The 14,950-nt window shown below is 42.9% G+C and overlaps 1 protein-coding gene across 1 annotated transcript in view; it reads left to right on the plus strand.

The window, feature by feature from the left end:
• Window positions 1-914: 914 nt before the first annotated feature.
• Window positions 915-14,950, plus strand: part of LOC127584005 (protein GOLM2-like) — a 71,962-nt gene continuing 57,926 nt past the window's right edge. Inside the window, 2 exon segments of the mRNA XM_052040504.1 lie at window positions 915-1,402; window positions 2,113-2,117. Coding sequence (XP_051896464.1) covers window positions 1,258-1,402; window positions 2,113-2,117 — 150 coding nt within the window. The 5' untranslated portion in view covers window positions 915-1,257.

Raw genomic sequence — 14,950 nt, forward strand, 5'->3', positions numbered from 1 at the left:
AGTCTAACTCTTAGAACTCCCTCCTCAACAGCACTGTGGGAACACCCTTCACTAGAAAAACAGGGTCCTGACCTGAAACGTTGACTGCCTGCTTTTCTCCACGGATGCTGCCTGGCCCGCTGAGTTCCTCCAGCATCTTGTTTTTTCAGCTTCACTAGAAGGTCTGCAGCAGTTATAGAGTCAAAGAGCAATACAACAATGGAAAAGAGGCCCTTCGGCCCCAACTCACCTATGCTGACCGTGGTGCTAGTCCCAAACTAGTCCCGTTTGTCTGTGTTTGGCTTATGTCCCTCTAAACCCCTTCTATCCAATAAACTTATCCAAGAATACGTGTTCAGTAAAGCGGCTCACCCCCACGTTCTCAAGGGCAATTACAAAAGGGTAATAAATGCAGTCTATACCAGTGACAACCACATCCTGTAGATGAATCATGTAACTGTAAATAAATGAAATGGGGAATAACTAATTATTCTTCCGAGATTCACCATCTTTTAAGAAAGAAGTATTATTTTCAGCAAGAGAAATGTATAAAATGCAAAGCAAGGAGGAAGTGGGTTTCAGGAGGATGTCCAGTTCGGGGCATCAGTGTTGGTGTTGACTTACATCTGTATTCCACCCATTCATATCCCCAAGTTCAACGAATGCGGAAGCAGCGACTCATTGCTTGCACACTCAAACTAACTTGCTGCCGCATAGCGCCCGCCTACCCGGAACGTCCATCAGCGCGGCAGAGAACCAATAAAGAGGGAGCCTGCGGCAAAGTGAGCAATCGAGTGGTCACACTGGCACCCGGGACCCGCCTTCTGTTCAAGCTCGACCTATCGGCGGTTAAGTGGCCGTCACAAAGCCGGGTTGCCAGCAGGGTAGGTGTCGCTGGGTTTATAAGCGGCTGTCAGCCGGGGGGCGGGCGGGCATTTCTGAGGCGGACGGCGGGCAGCGGGTCTCCGGCGCTCGACGTCACCCCGCTCGGCAGCGCCGGCGTTTTGTGTGAGGGGCAGTTCTCGGTGTCAAACGTCGGGGATATCGGGCCGGGCGGGATGAGCGGGCGGCGCGGAGCGGGGGTCGGGGGCGGCCTGCAGCCGGTGCCGGGGGGATGAGGTAATCGGGCGCCCGCTTGGCACCGCCTGAGGGCAGCCCGCTGCCCAGGCTTCGCTTCGCTCCCAGGCCCTATTGTTTCGCTGCCTCCCCGCCCGGGCTTCCAGGGACCTTGTTGATTTTTTGCGGGGCCCGGGAGTGGATCCCGCTGCCGGCCCGAGGATGTTCGGCAACAGCCGGCGTGCAGGCCGCCTGCCCTCGCTGCTGCTGCTCGGCCTGCTGGTGCTGGCGGCCGTCGTGGCCTTCAACTACTGGATGGTGTCGACGCGGAACGGCAGGCTGCAGCTCGAACTGGCCGAAGCTCCAGGTGCAGGTAAGGCCGGGGCCGCGGGGGACGGACACGGGCCCGGAGACCTGCTCCCAGCCGGGGGGCTGAGCCCTGCTGCATCACCCCCCCCTCCCCCACCCCCACCCCCCCAGGCTCGCAGCTGGACGCTGACACCCCCCACCCCCACCAGATGTTCCACCCTCCCCAACAGCTGGAGGGGCGAAGGCGCCGACACACCTGGGAGACCGCACACACCCACACCTGAGCACATCCGCCTTCAGCCCGGAGAGCTGACACGCCCCTTTGCACACCTAGGTGGTGGGGGTGAGGATCCGGTTTGTGCACACCCACGCTCACCCTTGGGGTGGGTTGGAGCACCCAGACGCAGGGTGATAGGGCGCAGGCCGACCTCCCCCCCCCCCCCCCCCCCCCCCCCCCCCCCCACCCCCCCCCCCCCCCCCCCCCCCCCCCCCCCCCCCCCCCCCCCCCCCCCCCCCCCCCCCCCCCCCCCCCCCCCCCCCCCCCCCGGACCCAACCACCACACCAGGACTAATATCCTCGCACACAGGGGTGCATCCAGGTAGCTGAACCCCACAGGTGCCCAGACTTTGGCCTGACTCCAGACATCAAATGCAAGGGAGTGGGGTGTCAGCCCAGCTGAGGTCCAGACAGACTTAGGCACAGAAGTACAAACATGGATAATGAAGCCTACTCAGCAATACAGGTCCAGTCACCCCCTGCTCCCCAAGCACAGGTGCACCCTCACTCCTAGACATCTGAGACCTACACATACCTATGGAACTGAATCTGCTTACACAGACACAGAAGGCATGGGAGCTGGCCTACTCCTTCCACGTGAAATGCGTTCACCTAAGGGCTTTAACTTGCATGTTAATTATTTATTTTACTCAAATGATTATACAAAATGTTTGGTGGTCATACTTCTATGTGCACTGAAAGTACAGTGGGTTTGTACAAGGATTGCTGTATATGACACTACACAAGACTGATTAGTAGGCTTAGAATTCAAGCAGGCATGAATCGAACATATTGGTTCATTGTTTTGCATCATACAAATGTGAGTTAATTGATTTTTGTTATCTAACGAATGCGGGAAGATAAACTAATATCCAGCATTATCTGGGTTGGGCGGTGCTAGCACAAATCGAAGTTTTGTAAGATTTGGGCCCAGATAGAGTGTACTATGTACTTGCTAACTGACAACAAGCTGCATGTGTGCAGCCACTTTAAAGTCAAAGAATGTATTCAGGTTGCTGACGTGTAATTGGATCAATACATACGCATATTTTGAGAATTGACCGAAAGCTTGGCTAGTGAGGTGGGTGCTAAGGAAAGTCTGGATCAGAAGTTGAGGATTAGGATAAAGGGAAAAAGCTATAGATGCTGGACATCTGAAATATAACCAGAAAATGTGGAAATGCTCAGCAAGTCGGGCAGCATCTGTGGAAAGAGAAACAGTCAACATTTCAGGATGAAGACCCTTTGTCACAACTGAGAGAGAGGAACTAAATTAACTTTAAATTTCAGAGGGTGGGGAAGAATGGACAGGACAAGGTGCGGGGCCAGGGTTATTGTGTTTGAGCTATTGATGAGGCCATCTGCTTGATAGGAATAATGAAGGAAGTTAGAGAGGAAATAAAGGAACATTCAGGATATGGTATGTGGATGAATGAAGGTATGATTCCTGACAGTGGCACAGAGGGAGTGGGACGAAAGTGATTTTATGGCTGGAAGTTACCAGGGAGGCCTGATGCTTTGGAAGGATTTGAAAATAAAAATGAGAACTTTAAATCTGAGGGAATGAGCATCAGTAGTTGATGAGGTCAGTGAGCAGAGGGAATGACGTCAAGCAGGACTTGGTGAGTAATTTTTTTAAAAGGGCAGCAGAGTTTTGGATGAGCTAACTTATGGAGGTTGAAAATCTGGCGGGAGAAAAGACCACTAGTCCATTTTGAGGTGACAAAAGCATAGCATTCTTTGCGATTTGTAAGCTCATCTTGGGGTTAGATAAATGACAAGTTTTTCAACAGTGTTAGTTTGACCCAGATGTGGCTAATTGGAGGCAGAGCCATCTGTTTAATTTGGAGGTTGAAAGTGTAGGTGGTGACACGTGCCCACATTCACGAGTAGAATTTATGGCTCTGCTGATAATGTCTCTGCTGTTAGTATTTGAAATTGGAAACTGGCTGTAATTCCAAGTGTGGGAAGGTGGTGATGCCCATTGGGATAGAATGATCATGAGACTGCATTTATCTCATTATCTGTCCTTGGAAAAACACTACATATGGTATGGGAGTAAGCTGTATTACCTAGTACTTGCTGCAGTGCAATTGGGAAGCGAAGGAAATATAACTTTGGGGATAGGCAGTATTAATGGTAATCCACTGTTAAGAAAATGTAGTTCTCATAGCTAAAGATCAAATGATTTATATACTTTCTGATTCCACAAATTGAATTACTTCTCCTAATCTGCTACCATAAAATGAACAGAGCTAAGGGCTGTGACCTGCTGGCATTAACTGCAGGTTACAGGTTATAAAATAAATGCAAGGAGTTCACTCCAGTTTACACCCAACAGCGTGTAATATTATGGCAATGTTTGAAGTTTGGCTAATGTCTAATGGATGGTAATTTTGAATGTTGGAGTAGTGTATGACACACTAAACCATAGACCATTATGAAAACAATAAAACAGGAGCAGGCCATTCAGCCCTTCAAATCTGCTATGCCATTTAACAAGATCATTTGTGATCTTCTACCTCAACATAATTACCTGCCTATCCCCATATCTTATAATTTGTAGGAATGCAATAATGACCTGATATTCGGAGTCATATGGAGACATAATTTTAGTCTCTGTTCACGTGGCTGTTGCATTCTAAACAAAACAATGTGATTTAAAAAATTGCCATTCTTCATTTGTGGGTATAATATTAGCAAATTTTAATTCTGCTGGAATTGCTTATGTTTTGAATGTAGATGGAACCTGAAGTTGGTGATAAATTAACTTTAATAACAATCAGGATATTTTCATACTCAACTGGCACAAACTAATTTAAGGATTTTCTCTCCTAAACAGATATCAGTCGAACATTTTCTTTGCAAGTATAGTTCCAGGAATTGCCATACATAGTTTTGATCTTTTTATGCTCAAGTCAGTTGATAATGGGAACCATACCTGTGTATTTTAGTCTTGCTCAATCCCTTAACATTTGTGCTTCCACTCTGAGACTTTTAAATACAGATATAGAGTTTCGGAGGCTGAGGGAGACCTGATAGAGGTTTTAAATTATGAGACGCATAGATAGGGTAGATGGTCAGAATCTTTCCCGGGGTAGAAATGTCAAACACCAGAGGACATTCTTAGAGGGGGGGAAGTTCTTTATGCAGGGAGTGGTAGGTGCCTGGAATTGGGTTACCAGGGGGTAGTAGTGGAAGCGGGTAGTTTGGTGGAGTTTGAGGGTTTTTAGATACACATGAATATGAAGGGACTGAAGGGATATGATATACAGGAGGAGGACATTTAGTATAAATTGGCGTCAAGATCGGCACAACATGGTGGTCTGAGTGGCCTGTCCAGAGCACTACTGTTCTATGTTCTAAGTACTATTTAAGTGGGGAGCAAAACATTTTTATGTTGAAGATGAAGATGGTGAACCTGAACATTGGTACGTACAGAGAGTTTTTGTTAATTGAGGGAATGTGGGCTTGATTTCTGACAGTGTAATGGAGGGTCATCAACAGAAGTCAATACTTTAGGAGGTCGAAAACAGAGTAGTCCATGATCTCTTCTTGCCTTTTCAATTCACCGTATTTAGAGGTTAAAGGATCCGACTATTCCCTTGTCATTCGGTTGTAATTGAACTGATAGAAATGTTTCCTCCTACATGTGAAATTACTTCTTGCCAGAGTTACTAACTTTAATGGTCAATAACCTAAAAAGAATATCCATTTGGTATTTTTAATGTTTAATTCTAAGTGCACAAAATAGACATATAGCACAATTATATTTTGTATTATGACATAGGTTATAATTTTCAAGGGTTAATCATTCATTGACAATCTTGGTTCCTGGGTCTAAGCCAATAACTTATCTGCCTTAGACTATTGCTAGATCTATGGGGCATATATGTTCATTCAGACTGATTGGGGTGGGATTAAGTAATAGAGCTGTAGAAATGATTTTTCTTCCTGAAGTGAGGTCCCAATTGGTAACTTTTTTTCTTGTTGAAGAGAATGGGCTGTGTATATCTGTTGCCATGGCCAATATTGTTGTTACATGAGGATTTAAGTGAGGATTGAATAGTTGCATTAAAGTCCTCCACATGCTATTACAGGAGGCCAAGTGCTAATCTATTTGGGGGGGGGGGCAGTGGTGGGTGGTAGAAATGAAGAGGGAACTAGTACTTCTGATTTGGTCTTGTACCAAACTGTAACAAGAGCAACACTGGGTGAGCCTCCCTTTTGACTTCAATTTTTTTTTAGGATTCTAAGAGGGTATTGATATTTTCTCGGAATTTAAAACGAGTATTGTTCTGTATCTTGCTCTTCCAGAATGTGTAATGGAGTTTTGAAAGGAATGAATGTTGGTAGCATGAGCTGCATCATAAATCTCTCTCACTCGAACATTCATAGAAAAGGAGCAAGCCAAAACTAATCCCTCTGCCCTTCTCTCAGCCCTGTATCTTAGTGTAATCCAAAAGTTTATAATTATTTTCCTAGATGATGTAATGCATCTGGTTCAGCTACCCATTAATTTTTTTAAACAACTCTTTCCTAGTTGTTACTGATCTTAAATTGGTGACCTCTGGCTTTGAGAAAATTAACCAAAATGTGTTCATTATTTTTAACAATCCTTTAATAATTGGCTTGTACTCTGCCTCCAATAAAAACCTTCTCACATTTGAAATTTCTTTTCATAACTATTCTTTTGGTGGCATCATTGTAGATGGTGTCCGTTGTACACACTTTCTGGCTTAATGACTTCTAATAAAGGTGACCAACTATGATATAAAATTTTTTTAAAAAGTTGTTCTGATAAATCTTTGGTTCCACTTGTAAAACCAATGCAGTTTTGGCCTATTTTATGCCTTTATCCAACTGCACTTTTGAGGAACCTGTGTATTTGCATTTGCTATTTTTTTCCCTCCATGTTCTTCAGTGTTATGATCCACTGTATTGTTTCACTCTGCAGTGTAACTAGTTTTCTCACTCCTTTGTTGTCCAAGCCTTTGTAAGCAACTAGAGGGCAAATCACACTGGACCATTGTGTATACCTTCTACTTGTTACTGAACAACATTGTCAAAGAAAAACTCGTATTTATTGAAGTAGCTTTAACATAGCAAACTGCTACAAGGTGATTTGAAGACAAAATATGACTGATCTACAAGGAACTATTAGAGCATGTACCCAAAGATTGTCAGAGCTAGCTTTTAAGGAACATTTAAAGAGGAAAGTGAGGTAGAAGTTTTGGGGGAATTCCAGAAGGATTCTTGACAGTTGAAGGCATGGTTGTCAGTGATGAACAATTTAAATGGAGGATGATTGAGGCGAGAGTAGGAAGAAAGTAGAGATCTTGGGACTTATTGGTGAAGAAGATTACTTGGATCACATGAGATCATGGTGGATTTGCTAATGTAGGTAAGAATTTGATATCTAGGCATTACTTAACTGGACACTAATGTTGGTCAACAAGCAGATAAGGTGATAGAAGAGTGAGATGTGCCAGCTGGAAACAAGAAGTTGCCTTGTCCAATGGGATCAAGATACCAATTGAATGGATGTGATCACAACCAATTAGGGATCTTGTCTTTAATATCAAAATATCTTATTACATATAGCAAAACCTACCATGTTAAGTGAATTCTTGATATACCAGGGAATAATTACTTGCAAACTTTCCTAGTCCTAAAGTAACTAATTTAGTGTGTATTGTAGTTGCCTCTCACAAATAATTCAATGTAAGGGATCTTTATTTTGTTTTTTTTTGATGGTTCAGCTTCTCTTTTAATTGTGTATGTTCCAATCTTTTGGTGTGTGTAAAATGGTTAAAACTTGAATTAAAAATAATGTATTTTCCTCCTTCCTGTGCCTCCTGAGAGTTCTTCAATGGCTTCTCAGCAAACTTGCTGGACTGTATGGATCCCCTGATGTAATTGGAAGTTCAGTAAAGCAGAGGTTCTTGCCACAGCTTACAAGATCTTTATAATGAACTACTTTAAAGGCTATCAATGGCTGTTGTTGCGTAATGCTGACCATAAATTCCAAGCTATTGTTTCTTTAATGTTTCTGGTTTACAAGGGGAGCTTTCCTACTTCTGTAGTTTTGGAAGTTCCTTGCCTAAATCTATTTCTTTTAAACTTGATTATTTCACATCTTGATAATGTCTGAAAGAAATGCTGCTTATGCAAAAAAAGGAAACAGTTTTTACTGTGATATAAAAGTTATGGTTGTTGAAGTTTTGACAGCTTTTGAACCAGTGGTTCCTACATGTTTTGAAGCTGGTGTTAAGGTTTTATGATCTTCACATAGGTTATCACCGAGTCTGTCACAGGGCATGCTTGGAATCAGCAGCTGTCTGAAATGGGGAGGAAAAAATTGATATTACGTTTTGAGGATAAGACTTTGCTGCCCATGTTAAATTAGATTTCTTTAGTGATGACAAAGATGGTTTTTGTTGTTGTGCAGTTCCTAAAGGTTTTCTGGAATGGGTTTGTATTTTTGGTTGGCAGGAATTCTACGTCCAGGTTAGGAATGTTATTGTAGGGACGGTACAGTCACTTCCGTTTCAGAAATCCAGTCTCTGCAATTAGCATTTCTGAGTTTATCCCTGCTTCCAACCACTTGCTACCTACACATTTTCCCCACTGGATTACACACCCTCTCCCATCTGGTTTCATCTGCCCACCTCTCCCCTAATGGTTTCCTTTACCACTTTCCTTACTTATCAGATTTGGCACTGGTAACCTTTGTTGCTCCCTCATCTCCCTCCAGCAGCTGTCTCCAACTTTACGCTCCACTCCCCCCACCTGGCTCCAGTATGCCTTTATTTTTGTCTGCTTTCACCTATCATCCACCTCCCTCACTCAAGTCCACCCCCTCCCCACTCCATCTGCCTGTCCCTCCTTCACCCCTCCTCGGTCCACTAATGGCCCCTGTGTCACCACTCCCCCTCTCTTTATACTGGCTGTTTTTCCCTCTCCACACAGTTCTGATGCAGGGTTTTGACCGAAATGCGATGATTCCTTTCTTCCCACAGGTGCTGCTCGATCTGCTGAGTTCCTCCAGCAGGTTGTTTGTCCAAGTTATTGTTGGTTACAGAGGAAAGCTTCTGTTCTGTTTTATTTGTGGAATTTATTACAGCATAGAAAGAGGCCATTCAGCCCATTGAGTTCATGTCGGAAAGCATTGCAGATTTTAAACACTCGAATTTTAAATTCCCCAAACCATGATGGTGGGATTCAAACTAGTGTTTCCAAATAAATAGTCCTGGACTTTGATATCAATCCAGTAGTTCAACTTAAGGAACAGGAGGAGGAATGGGCCATTGGGCCCACCCCTACTCCTCCCCGAGCCTGCTCCATTGTGGTTCATCCAATCCAGGCCTCAATAACATGTTCTCTAACTCTTACTGTAAACCCTTCATATCCTCTGTAGTTGAAATACCTGTCAGTCTCCTCAAATGCATTCACTGACTTTTCCTCCTCACAGCCCTCTGATGTAAAGAATCCCAAAAAGTTACAAGCTTCTGAGAGGAAATTCTTCCCCTTTTTACCTTCAGTGGGTGACCCTCATTATGAAACTCTGCTCACCACCTCCTGCCAGTTCTAAATGTCCCCGTGGGAAACATCTTGGGCATTCACTCTCAGTTCTCTCAGAATCTTAGAAGTTTCGGTCAGATCATCTCCCATTTTTCTAAGCAATGAATATGGGCACAATCTGCTCAACCTCTCATCATGTCAACCTTTGATCCCGGGAATCAACCTGGTAAACCTTTACTGCACTGCTAGAGAAACACAGGACTGCAGATGGTGGAATCTAGAAGAAAAACACTATGATGCTGGAGGAACTCAGCAGGCTAGGCAGCATCCGTGGAGAAAAGCAGGTGGTCAACATTTCAGGTCTGCATCTCCCTGTCGCCAGTCACTTCAACTCCGCCTCCCACACTATCACAGATATGTCAGTCCTCGGCCTTCTCCACTGCTAGGAGAAGTCCAAGTGCAAACTGGAGGAACAGCACCTCATTTTCTGTCTCGGAACCTTGCAGCCTAACGGCATGAACGTTGAATTCTCTTACTTTAGGTAATCCCCCCCACCAACACGAACCCCCTGCCCACGCACCACGCTTCTTCTCCTCTTCCCATTCCCTAGTCTCTATTTTTTCTACCTTTTTTTCCTCTCTCTCCTCACCTTTGACCCATCCCTTGGTGGATTTGCTCTCCCCTCCTCCCCCGCACCTGCCTATCACTGTCTCTTACCTGCATCTACCTATCACACCCTGTGCCCCACCCTGCCTCCCTCTTTTGTCCACCTATCACTGCTCTGCTTTTCCTTCCTATATATTGGGCTTACCCCTTTTCCTATCTTCAGTCCTGAAGAAGGGTCCTGACCCGAAACGTTGACCGCCTGCTTTTCTCCACGGATGCTGCCTGGCCTGCTGAGTTCCTCCAGCATCATCGTTGTTTTTCATCTTTACTGCACTGCCTTGAATCCAAGGATATCCTTCCTAAATATGGAGACCAAACTGAACGCAGTACTTCAGTTGTGGTCTCATCACTCTTTAAAATGCTTTGTAACTTGCCTAATTTAAAATTCATAACCCTTGCAATAAAATCCAGCATTCCATTAGCTTCTCTAATTACTTGCCGTACCTGCATGCCAACCCTTTGTATTTAATGCATTGGAACTCTTCTAACCACAACGTTTTGTAGTCGTGCTCTGTTTAAGTAATTTGCCTTTGTCATTCTTCTTTCCGAAGTTGATAACATTACGTTTTCCCATATAATCTATCTGTTAACTTCTTGCCCACTCACTCAACCTATCCACGTCCCTTTGCAGGCCACTTGTGTTCTTCTCACAATTTGTTAACCTACTTCTCTTTGTATCATCAAATTTGGCTACAGTGCACTCAGTCCCTTCATCCAAGCCATTAATCTAGATTGAGTAGTTGAGGCCCCACCACTAATACCTGTGTCACTCTGGTAGTTATTGTTTGTCAATTCAGAAATGCACATTTATCCCTATTCTCTCTATTAGTTAGCCAAGTCCCTGTCCATGCCAGCCTCTGCCCTCTTATCTGAATAGCAATCTTTTATTTAGCCCCTTATTAAGTGCCTCCTGGAAATCTTACTGTTCTATTCTACTGGGTGCTGATTATCTACCCTGTATGTTACATTTTAAAAGACACACATTTGTCAAACTAAATTTTCCTTTCATAAAATTATTTTGATTCCCTTGAGTGTTCTGATTTTTCTCAATGGATTAGGAAGCAAAAAGCATCATTTTTCCACATTATTCTCCATTTGCTACCTACTTATCCACTGATAATTTGAAACTCTATGTTCAGATATAATGGCTGGCATATACTGTATCATGTAATATGTGCCCTCCCCAAGATCAGAGCATTAGCCCTTAAAGCAGTATGGTTTTGTTGTTAAATAGGTTTTTGGATGAGGTGGCCAATTTGGTGTCAAATGTTGGGCAGTATAATGGCATAGGTCTATGTGCACTAGGTATTATTCTTATTCTGTCAGTTTGACTTGCACCAAAACCCCCAGCTTTGGTGTTAGTTCACTCTAGGGAACTATCATAAAGGAGAGATTGAGTAGGCCAGGCCTTTATCTTCTAGAGTTCAGGAGAACTCTAGATTTAGTTTAATTTGGTTTGGGATCATATTTGGCACGGGACATCATGGGCTGAAGGGCCTATTCCTGTGCTATAATGTTCTATGTTCTTATTTTTTCTCTATGAATGAGAGGTGGACCAGAGTAGATATGAGTAGGATTCCCTTGCTAAGGAATCTAGAACCGAGTCATAGTATCAAATAAAGAGTAGGCCATTTAGGATGAAATGAGAATTTTTTTTCTCACACAACATTTGGAATCCTATTCCTAAGGGCTGTGGCAGCTCAGTATTGATTGCACTCAAATCAGATTGATAGACTTCTGAAGGTTAAAGGAAATGAGGGTTAAGAATGTAGAGCATGAAAATGGTATTGAGATGGAAGATCAGCCATGATCTTGTTGAATGACAGGCTTGAGGGGCCAAATGGCCTACTCCTATTTCCCATGTATTGTCTGTGTATGTTGGACGTGGGTCGTTCACCTCTTGCATTTATTTTGTTTGGGATAGACAAATGTGGATGTTTGATTCTATGTGAACTTAGGATTAGTTTTTTCTTGTGGCCATACACCCACAGCACAAAACCACGACTGTGGCAGGAAATTAATAATATAATTCAAGTGAGCTTTGGAAGTGGTTGATGTAAGGTGTGAAAATGTGGTAACAAATAAATGGCTCACCATTGGGACAGTTCTTGTACACATGTTGGTGTGCGACCTGACCAGGGAGGGATTTGTAATTTACTGGATGTAAAACAAAAGTGGGAGATATTGGAGTCCCCATCAGTGATGTACCTGATGTGTACAAAGGAATAAACAGTTCATTTGGTTGGAAGTTCATCCTTGGGAGTAATATTACCAGCCATACCACCAAACTTACTATTGCATAAATTTGGGACTGTTACAATGCAAGTGTGACATATTTAAACAATATGTTAAAATGAAAGTAGTTACTTTAGATAGTTGTGTGCATGAAATAGATCCCTGCATTTAGTCAGCAGTGTTCATATTCCATAGAGAGAATTTCTTGAATGCTTTATAAATTTATTGCATGTTAATTCTTCTACTTAAGTATTGTTTAATCTTCCTTCAATATATGAGGAAATATCCCCAGCTGTAGTAAATCGTTCAGTCATTGATCTAGGAATTAGAATGTTTGTAGTCACTAATTTTCTTTGAGTTACGTTTTATAAAGAGAAATTAGGTCTGACTTCTAATTGACCTGAACATCTGTTAAGTTATGTGTACTTGTAATTGATTACAGCAGAGAACTTTTATACCATGTAATCTTAACTGATTGTGCTTCAGCAACAGAATAATACATTCTGTTTCACACTGAAATACCATTCTAGAATGCTCCTGGAATGCAGTGAACTAGAGGATAAAGTTAGTTTTTATGAATAATTTTGTGGTTACTACATGTGGTGAAACAATAGTGACGTTCTAATTGTGTAATAGTAAAAACAACCAAATTGCATTTGTGAAGCACCAATCCAGGGGACTTTGATAGCTTGATAGTTGGTTGGAATTTAATTTTGTGAACAGATCGGTGCAGTTATTCTTGTAATATAAATTGATTCATATTAATAATCAAGAACTGAGTTAATGCAATGGGGATTGCAGAGATATTAGTATCTTGGATGGTGCTAAAGGGACACAGGTGACAGCATTGTAACCTTTCAAAAAAAACAATAATAAGGCAACCAAAGAACTGAATGTGTGTAGCAAGAACTCCTCGAAAGTGAAGAATGTTTGGTGAAATGAGTACTGGAATGGATGGAGAAAGATTTGGATATGGTTTCTGTATGTCTGTGCTGACTATTGTATGGTTTGGTTTGACATTGTTCCTGGTAACCTATTGGTGTTACATTCTTCTGTAATGTGAAACTTCACCTGAGAATCCATAGCTATGGTGCGTAAAATGTAGTTCAGCATAGATTTAGCAGTTAGCCTATTACAGCACCCAGTGACCCGGGTTCAATTCCCGCCACTGTCTGTAAGGAGTTTGTTTTTCCCCTTGTCTGCATGGGTTTCCTCTGGTGCTCCGGTTTCCTCCCACATTCCAAAGGCGTATAGGTTAGGAGCTGTGGGCATGCTATGTTGGCGCCGGAAGAGTGGCGACACTTGCAGGCGGCCCCCAGCACATTCTCAGTATCGCAAGAAGATGCATTTTACTGTGTTTTGATGTACATGTGACTAATAAATTAAGTATCTTATTTTGGATGCTGAATTTCAATTTTATTTCATGAATACCATCATGAAGTGGTTTGAGAGGTTGGTTCATGGCACACATCAATCAGCCTACCAGACAACCTGGACTCATTGCAATTTGCCTATCGGCGAAACAGGTCTACGGCGGATGCCATCTCCCTGGCCCTACACTCAGCTCTGGAGCATCTGGATAGTAAAGACACTTACGTTAGACTACTGTTTATTGACTCCAGTTCTGCCTTCAATACAATAATTCCAAGCAAGCTTGTCACCAAACTCCGAGACCTAGGACTCAACACCTCCCTCTGTAACTGGATCCTTGACTTTCTAACAAACAGACCACAATCAGTGAGGATAGGCAGCAATACCTCCGACATGATTATTCTCAACACTGGTGCCCCACAAGGCTGCGTCCTCAGCTTCCTACGGTACTCCCTATACACTTATGACTGTGTGGCCAGATTCTGCTCTAACTCCATCTACAAGTTTGCAGTTGATAGCACCGTTGTAGGCCGTATCTCAAACAGCGACGAGTCAGAGTACAGGAAGGAGAGAGAGAGAGAGCTTAGTGGAATGGTGTCATGACAACAACCTTTCCCTCAATGTCAACAAAACAAAAGATCTGGTCATTGACTTCAGGAAAGGGGGTGGTGTACATGCACCTGTCTACATCAATGGTGTTGAGGTCGAGAGGGTTGAGAGCTTCAAGTTCCTGGGAGTGAACATCACCAATAGCCTGTCCTGGTCAAATTGCGTAGATGCCAGAAGAGCCAGAGGGGAAATGAGAAGACCTTGGTGGGCAGGATTAAGGAAAACCCCAAGGCGTTCTACAAGTATGTGAAGAGTAAGAAGATGAGATGTGTAATGAATTGAACTGTACGATCGGTTTGTAAGACAAGCTTTTCACTGTACCTCGGTACAAGTGACAATAATAAACCAATAGCAATACCAATTTTTGTTTCTTGTTTTTTCTTTAAAATAAATGTGGGTTAGTGACAAAGCCAGTGTGTGTTTTTAATTCATTGAAATTTTGCACATTATTGTAGTGAGTGAAGAAAATGAAAGATAAATAGATATATCACAATTATATGCTTTTCACATTCAAAGCACTTACTTGCTGGTTGGAGGGCTTTTAAAAATATGAAATAAACTTTTAAATTATAAAGAAGAATTTTAAACATTCTAATGAAAAATTGTTTGAATCCATGTGGCTGGTTTTGCAGCAGCAGTCAAAATAATTCGGTGCACTTCAAGATTAAGCTTGACTACCTTATGGCCAGGTCTGAAGATTAATCTTAGCTTGCAGTTTGAAACCCCCTTGATGCAGATACAGTACCAGGCTACTGAGAGAGCAAAATAATGAGATTGATTATTATTGTCACTTGTACTGAGGTACAGTGAAAAGCTTGTCTTGCATACCGATCGTCCAGGTCAATTCATTACACAGTGCAGTTACATTGAGTTAGTACAGAGTGCATTGATGTAGTACAGGTAAAAGCAATAACAGTACAGAGT

This window comes from Pristis pectinata, chromosome 28 (genome assembly GCF_009764475.1).
Source record: "Pristis pectinata isolate sPriPec2 chromosome 28, sPriPec2.1.pri, whole genome shotgun sequence".
In the NCBI taxonomy this organism is placed as follows: domain Eukaryota; kingdom Metazoa; phylum Chordata; class Chondrichthyes; order Rhinopristiformes; family Pristidae; genus Pristis; species Pristis pectinata.